General features: G+C 30.4%; 1 protein-coding gene across 1 annotated transcript; it reads right to left on the minus strand.

Annotated features, from left to right (window-relative positions):
* Positions 1 to 7,323: 7,323 nt before the first annotated feature.
* On the minus strand, positions 7,324 to 8,854 carry LOC139860583 (MYB-like transcription factor 4). The gene is made up of 2 exons (XM_071849329.1): positions 8,469 to 8,854; positions 7,324 to 8,046 (listed from the first exon to the last, which is right to left on the minus strand). The coding sequence occupies exons 1-2, from the start codon at positions 8,729 to 8,731 to the stop codon at positions 7,401 to 7,403; spliced, it is 909 nt and encodes a 302-aa protein (XP_071705430.1). The 5' UTR covers positions 8,732 to 8,854; the 3' UTR covers positions 7,324 to 7,400.
* Between the last annotated feature and the right edge of the window lie 278 nt (positions 8,855 to 9,132).

Genomic DNA, 9,132 nt, shown 5'->3' on the forward strand with positions numbered 1-9,132 from the left:
ATAATTGGTTCAAGGCGCTGAGATGGAAGAATTCGGCGTTTTCATCAAAAACATTTGAGCTCGTGATTCTCGACTTCACGTTTCCTAGTGTCTTTCGTTTCTGAGACTAATGTAGTTGTTAATTTGTTGTATGCGTTGGTTATTTTCTGGTTTGTATTTCGGTTTGTTTAAGTTGAGGCTCAATATTAGATAGTTTGTTAGGTTGTCGCTTTTTAAGTACGAGCCTCATCGAAGTTTCTATCATTGTATTCTTGTTGAAGACGTTTTCTATTCGAAAACATTTTCGTATTTAGAAAGTTTTCGCTTTTTTGTCATAAAAAAAAATAATAATAAAACCATAGACCTTTTTCATGTATGTTGTTTCTATCTTACTATATCATCTCGCTCTTCATGATTATTCTATCAACCGGCAATAAACTAATTATGAAAGAACAAAAAGTTACTCCCTTCGTTCCATATCTATTATTATTCTTTTTTTTCTTTTCTTTTTCAAATTAATTGTCCAATTCGATAAATGAAAAAAAAATAAAGTGATAAAGTTCTTTTTTTTCCCTACTTTATACATATAAGGCAAAAAAATAGATAAAAAGTAAAAGATAAAACTGGAAATTGAACATAAATGTATATGTGACAGCCACTTTTTTTAAAATGCGTGTTTTTTGTCTGGAAAAAATAGATCTGAGACGGAGGGAGTAGAAAAAAAAAAAGAAATAATGAAAGAAAAAAAATAAAAAAAGTTGAAATTCAACGTCACATAGGCGATGGTGAGCCCAAAGATGTCGGGTGACGCCGGCTTAACGGCGAGGCGGTGTCGACGTCGAATTTGCTTAACCCCGAAAAATACCCTTCAACTCCGAGTGCTATTATCATCACCCTTTTAAGAAAAAACAATATAGTAACTATTATAGTACTCCTGTTATATTTCAGTAGGCTTATAACTACCTTTAGTGGCCTGGTTCAATATATTCAAATTGAAAGAACCAATAAAAGAGAGATGTGTTGTAGAAGATATAGGAGAGAAAGAGGTTGAAGAGAGGTGTGATGTATTTAATGTATATGTGTGTTTTTTTTGTAACTTTACATTATGCACACATATATATAGTACAAATTTTACTATCCATATTTGACTAATTACCATCCATATTTAACTACAAAATTTACAACACTCCCCCTTGGATGGTAATTTTTTTTAAAGAGCAATTAATACTGCCTCGTTAAAAACCTTGCTAAAGAAAACCCAGTGGGATAAAACTTTAGCTAAGGGAAAAAGAGTGCAGCATAGAGTTGACTCCCCCTCAAGTAGACAACGCTGAGTCGTCACATCTTTTGAACTTGCCTCATGCCAATATTGTGAACGTATGTTTTGAAAATAGCGATTGACAGTGCTTTGGTATAAAGATCAGCAGAGTTGTTGATTGAACCTATCTCATTTTAATCTGGTTGTCTTTTACGAGATCTTGAGTATATGAGAAGAATCTGAGGTTTTCATCTGAAACTCTATCATCTAAATCTTTTATGTACAAGTTTAGCCCCTGTGATTTTTCTACAGTCTCCTTCATGATTTGTTCAAACCGTTATTTCAATTCCTATTCCCTTTCAGTCCTTTTCTGAGCCTTACCAACATACCATTCTTTTCCATCAAACTTATGACCTTTAAGACCGTCTATGGTTTTAGCGCCTCGTCAGCATTTATGTTTTGTTCTGTCACTTTTGATACTCTTCTTTCATTTCATTTGTACTATGCAAGCTAAATTATCTTCATAGATAGTTGTTGGGCTTTTATAGCGTTCTAGTCCACAAGAATCAATAATGATTTGTGTCATTGATCTCAGCCAAATACATTTTCGAGTAGTTTCATGTAATGCAATCACTTCGTCATGATTTGATGATGTTGCAACAAGTGTTTGTTTTAAGAACGCCATGATTTTGTGGTACCTCCATTTAGGAATACATATCCAGTTTGAGTTTATCTTTATGAGGATTAGATATATGACCTGCATATACATAATCAACAAAATCTTGTTTTGAATTGTTAGAATAAAATAATTTTAAATCAGCAGTTCCTAAAGGGTATCAAAATATATGCTTGATCCCATTCCAATGTCTTTTGTAGGAGCTGAGCTGAACCTTGTCAACAAATTAACTGCAAAATAAACGTCAGGTCTTGTACAATTTGTAAGATACATAAGAGCTTCAATTGCACTAAGATATGGTATTTCTGGTCCCAGAATATCTTCATGATCTTCATAGAGATTAAATGGATCAGTGTCAACATTAAGTGATCTAACAACCAAAAGAGTAGTTAATGGTTTTGCCTTGTCCATATTAAAAACGTTTTAAAATCTTTTCTGTATAAGCTGTTTGATGTACAAGTAAATCATTAGGCATATGCTCAATTTATAAACCAAGGCAATACTTGGTTTTTTCGAGATCTTTCATTTCAAATTCTTTCTTTAGAAGTTGAATGACTTCATGAATCTCTTTATTTGTACCTATGATGTTAAGATCATCAACATAAACAGCTATAATCACATATTCGGATGTTGTTTTCTTAATGAAAACACATGGGAAAATAAGATTATTTGTATACCCTTTGCTTATCAAGTAATCACTTAATCGGATATACCACATGCGACCCGATTATTTCAACCCATATAAAAATCTTTGTGATTTAATGGAATACATTTTCTTGTGTTTTGCATCAGATGCTTTTGATACCTTAAACCCTTCAGGTATATTCATATATATATCACTATTAAGTGATCCATACAGATAAGTAGTAACAACATCCATGAGATGCATTTAAATAACTACCAGGTTGATTAAGTATCTAATAAGTAATTGTATTCATTATAGGAGGATAAGTTTTTCTCCTAATTCATTTCTGGTCTTTGTGGGAAATCTTGAGTTACAAGTCTAGTTTTGCCTTGTAACTTCATTTGCACATTTCTTTTCAGATAAAAATTCATTTGTATCCCATTGTTTCACATCTTTAAAAGTGATAACGATTGATCGAAAAACTTTTCTTTTATTGAGCGATTCTAATTCAGCTTGTATTGCTCCTTTCCGTTGAGTTCAATCACGTCTATTTTGATATTCAATGACAGATTTTGGTTCCAGATCATCATCGTTATTCATGATGTCATTGTAACATTATATGAAAATATCTCATCAAGATTTTTCATTTCATTTCAGTTTCATAATATTGCATAATTTATTGCAATTTATGTATTTACATTTATCAATATCCTCTGCAGAAGGAGTATTGATTTGTGGTTCTTCTTGAACACTTTCTTTTACCTCATTATCAGCTGATTTTCTTTTTCGAGGATTTTTATCTTTGGAACCAATTGGTCTCTCACGTTTCTGCCGTAGCAAAGACTCATGAGTGACATTATTGCCAGCTTTTGTAATTTCAATTCTAGCTGAAGCATTTACTGCTGGTATATATGATTTAGTCACTTATTTTTTTGTATCTTTAAATGCATAAAGTAATTAATTTGCAAGTTCTTGCATATGCATTATATTTGAACTTTCTTTTCGCATTCTTTTGTCCGATGATCAATATTCCTTAATTGATGTTCACACCATGAAACATCATTTTATTTATATTTCATTTCTCCCCCTAATATAGGGAACAATGTTTCATTAAAGTGACAATCGACAAAACTTGCTGTAAAAACATCACCCGTCATGGGTTCAATATATCTTATGATTGAAGATGTTTCATATCTAACATATATTTCAATCCTTCTTTGAGGAACCATTTGTTGTGGTTGTTCAATTAAAAATACACTGCACAACCAAATGTTCTAAGATGGAAAATATTTGGTCTCCACCAAAATTAAGTTGGTAATAGAGAATATTTATAACTTGCACTTGATTTAATGCGAATTAATGTCACATCATGTAAATTTACATGTCCCCATATAAATATTGAGAGTTTTGTACTCATTTCTAATTGTCTAGTTATTAGCTGTAAGCGTTTATCTATTGATTCAGCTAAACTAATTTTGTGTATGCACATGAGCAACTGGATGTTCAACAACAATCCTTGTAGACATATAATAATCATTAAAAGCTTGAGATGTTAACTCACCAGCATTATCAAGTCTCATCCTTTTAATGGTGTAATCAGAATAATGTGTTCTTAATTTAATAATTTGTGCAAGAAACTTTGCAAATGCCATATTACGGCTTGATAACACACAAACATGAGACCATGCGTTAGATGCGTCTATTAAAAAAATGGTCCACATGATGGATGAATTGGTCCATATATATACCCTTGAATTCTTTCAAGAAACATTGGTGATTATTTCTCAATGTGCTTTTCATTAATCGCCATTTGTGCTTTTCATTAATCACCATATGTGTTTTTCGTTAATCACTATATGTGCTTTTCATTAATCACTATATGTGCTTTTCATTAATCACCATATGTGATTTTCATTAATCACCATATGTGCTTTTCATCATATATCATTTTCACCATATGCGCTTTTAATCATATGTGTTGCGCTTTTCGTCATATGCACTTTTCATTATATGCGCTTTTAATTATATGCGCTGCGCTTTTTATCATATGCGCTTTTTATCATATGCGCTTTTAATCCTATGCTCTGCGCTTTTCATCATATGCGCTTTTTATCATATGCGCTTTTTATCATATGCGCTTTTCGGTGCTACATAGATATTTCTCATTTTCGATTATCATTGACTAATAATCATATCCATTATGATATATATCAGAGAAACTTAACAAATTTCTCTTTGATTTGGGAGAAAACAAGACATTGTTTACCAAAAAATTCATACCATTTGGTAATATGAAATTTTGCCTTTTTCGTTCCTCATATCAAGTTTGCAAGAGCTGATATAGTATTTATAATTCCTTCATTTGATTTAAATCAATGAAATATTTCTTAGATTTGATCATAGTGTGTATGTTACTACTATCTGCAATACATAGGTCTTTACCATTTAATTGATGTTGTATTTTAGCAGGATTCATACTAAAACTTCAAATAAGATAAGCAAATAATGAGTTATATTTCAGCAAGATAATCAAATTATATTACCTGCAAACAAGTTATAATCTGAAGTACATAAAAGATAACACTTAATAAAACATATGCGTTATGGTCTAAAACCATTTATTTATGAGTGATACATAAAAAAAAACTAGGCATCTTAGAAAATTCAAACCATTCAAGTCTCAAGGTAGCTCAGGGTTAATTTAATCAAGATTTGTCAACAGATTCACTCTCGTTTTCTTTTCTTTTGGGACTTATTTGTAGAGCTAAACAAGATGTTCATGTATTCAAGAAATACTAGACTGATGATCCACGTTACCAGATCATTAATAAGAATCTCCGGAATTCTTATAAGAGCGTCTACTAATATCTTTAATTTTATTCTTTCATGGATCACCGTTATTATTATTATTATTTTTTTTTGATAATTAATATCGTATCTATCTTTGAATATTTTTCATAATACACTTGGATTTTCGATCATATAATATGTAGATTCTAAGGACTCGTCAATATGTTTGCTAAGAAAAATACTTACTATTGCTTTCTCTTGTTCGGAATAATTGTTATTTTCATTCAGGGTTTCTAAAATACCGTTTGATTCGAAATGTTTTTCTACATTCATAACCCATGTTAAGTAGTTGTTCCCACTTGTTCTAAATGAGCAAATTTAAGCCTTTTCAAATTCGACATTTTCTATTATCAAAAAGATGAATAACATAAATCATAATCATAATCAACTTCTATTCATAGACAAATAATAAAATGAAATTAGAATCATTTTAAATTCATAAGTAGCAAACAACAGAATAATAGTATGATTACAAATAATAAAACCACAAGGGCAGGATAGAATATAGGTTCACCCGGTGGTATATTAGCAACAATGATGATAGTTAATATGACCAATACAATAGGAAAAATCATCCTTGTGTGAATCATTTTTACAAAAACTTTTTGAGAGTAGTAATTTGAAAAATGAAGATTGATTTGTGAAAATGTGAAAACGAAGATGTTTATTTTATATTTGAAAAATATAGTTGTTGTAACGTCGTCAGTTGACGTTAACAACCGTTATGTATATATGACCGTTATAACGTCGTTAGTTGACGTTAACGAACAAAGTCACTATATCAAAACGCGTATGAGTAATATAAAGGACAAGATTTTTTTTTTTCTTTCTTATTTTAACTTTTAAGATTTACTTTTAATAAAAATATAAACTACTTTTTCTTATTTTAACTTTTAAGATTTACTTTTAATAAAAATAAAAAGTACTTTTTTTATTTTAACTTTTAAGATTTACTTTTAATAAAAATACAAACTACTTTTTCTTATTTTAACTTTTAAGATTTACTTTTAAGAATAAACATTAGTATGCATGAAATAAATAATGATTAATTGCATAAGTAATCATAAATGTTAGATAACATATAAAGACCACATCGTATTCGTATTGATCGGAATTAATCTCGACCCATGGTACCGTGTTGTCAAATGACGTGTTGCGTACATAAAGTACCGTGTTGTCAAATGACGTGTTGCGTACAATCATGAGGTCTTATTAATAAGAATTAGATTACAGAAAATATAATTCAGGCGGTATAACCGACCATATATAACTTAAATAACATAAATATAAATGCTAGTGAAGTTAATAAAAGTTAGATTACAGAAATATAATTCAGGCGGTATAACCGACCATATATAACTTAAATAACATAAATATAAATATTAGTGAAGTTAATAAAAGTTAGATAATTTCTTACCTTGATTAGTGACGTGTGCTTGCTTAGATAAACCTTGATTATACGGAGCACTTCGTGCTGATAACATGTTATATTTCAGTAGGCTTATAACTACTTTTAGTGGCCTGGTTCAATATATTAAAGAACCAATAAAAAAGAGATGTGTTGTAGAAGATATAGGAGAGAAAGAGGTTGAAGAGAGGTGTGATGTATTTAATGTATATGTGTTTTTTTTGTAACTTTACATTATGCACACATATATATAGTACAAATTTTACTATTCATATTTAACTACTAAATTTACAACAACTCCATTTATTTCAAAATAACTTTGCACCTACCTTACTACTACTTTATTTGTTTCACAATAATTATCTACTTATAAAAAATAACTCAGTAAAATTACCTTGTATAAGATCAAAATTAACATTTATTTAACTTATTTTAAATCAAATAAAAATTTATATACGACTCTTTTTAAGACGAATGGAATATTATACATAATTCAATACAATATATATAAATAAATACATACTCCGTATATAATATGTATTCTCATAAATACAGAATAAAATATTTTGAATACATAAAAATTTACCCAATTAAAAAATTATAATCATTTCATTTCTAAACTTCTATAGTCCAAAACACCATTTTTTAAACCCAGGAAATCATAACCATTGCTGTTACCATTCAAACTGGATGTACAACTGCATTCTTTTCCATTCTTTACACCCAAACTGCACCCAAAACAAATAGTCCCACCGCCGGAATTCATTCCTCCTGTCATCAATTTATGATGATGAAGTTGTTGTGTGTATGATGATGATGATAATACCATGTCGCTTTGATTATGATGAAGATGAGGTGGACCGATTCTTAGCTCCAAATTCAAGTCCGGGCATCTTTCTTGATTTTCCGGCGAAATATTTTTAATTTTCCGGCAGTCAGGAGTATTGATGTGGAATTTTATATCTTGGTCTAATTCTTCATTTTTAATCATGAGATGATGGGTTGTACTTGGTGCAGTTGGTGTTGTACTTGCAAAGGAGATGGTGGTCGTGGGGCCTATCTCCGGTGAAGAATTGGCGGCGGAAGTGGTGGTTGTAGTGGTAATGTTATTAGTGTGATGATCGGTTATTGGCCGGTGAGTCGCCGGATCAATTCCACGGTTTATTAGCTTTCTTCTGATATGTGTATTCCAATAATTCTTTATTTCATTATCTGTTCTTCCAGGTAATCTTCCGGCAATTAAAGACCACCTATTTCATTAGAATTCAAAGTTTATGAATGGGCACTGTTTATTTGTTAAAAATTTTATGACTTTAAAATATTCTTGAGTTTTAACATGGTATTGTATATTGTATATTTATTATTGATTAAAACAGAGAATTTGGTGAATCTTGAAAAGAGAAGCTGATAAAAAAACCCAAATTAAAAATGATTTTTGTGGGTTTTTGTTTATTCTATGAAAGAAACAAGAATTAAAAGTTTATTTTTTAAAACAATTTTGTATTTGTATGGGTGTTGTTTATATATTAAAATAAAAGAATAAGAACTTGAAGAAATCTGTAAAAAGCAACATTAAAAAACATATTTTTAGTATGGGCATTGTTTTTTTAATAAAAAAGATTAAGAATTTAAAGAAATATTAAAAATAAATAAATAATGGAAATGAACATACTTGTTGCCAAGGAGGCTGTGGAGTTTGATGATGAGTTCATCTTCATCTTCAGTGAAATTGCCACGTTTAAGATCAGGGCGGAGGTAATTGATCCACCGGAGACGGCAGCTTTTGCCACATCGGAGGAGTCCGGCAGCTTTAGGTAGTGACCGCCAGCAACCTTCGCCGTGAGATTTGATATGAGTAATAAGACGATCATCCTCTTCTTTAGTCCATGCACCTTTATTTGTATGGGATTTTTCACAACAAGGTGACCTTCCCATATTTATTTCTATATTTTGATTTGATTAATATATATATTCTTGGTTCTTTATAAAAATAAAAAAGTTTTATGAATTTTGATGGAGGGTTAGGGAGAAGGAGATTGGATAAATATAAGCCGGTTGTTTGAGTACTTGATTTGGGAATTTATTATAAGCTTTTGACTAAATAAATAGGGGCCGGGGTGGGGTTGAGTTGAGAGAGATAGATGTATAATTGCTTCTAGATGCGAGTTGGTGACACAGGTTTGAGGGAGTGGATAGTGGGCTTGTGGTATATTATTATATTATTATTAAATTAATTATAAATACAAATATAAATTATATACTCCCTCCGTCCCAGATTAATTGTCCCCAGACAAAAAAAACAGTTTAAGAAATGTCATTATCAAATTGTACTTTTC

The sequence above is a fragment of the Rutidosis leptorrhynchoides genome, chromosome 7 (genome assembly GCF_046630445.1).
Source record: "Rutidosis leptorrhynchoides isolate AG116_Rl617_1_P2 chromosome 7, CSIRO_AGI_Rlap_v1, whole genome shotgun sequence".
Classification (NCBI taxonomy): Eukaryota; Viridiplantae; Streptophyta; class Magnoliopsida; order Asterales; family Asteraceae; genus Rutidosis; species Rutidosis leptorrhynchoides.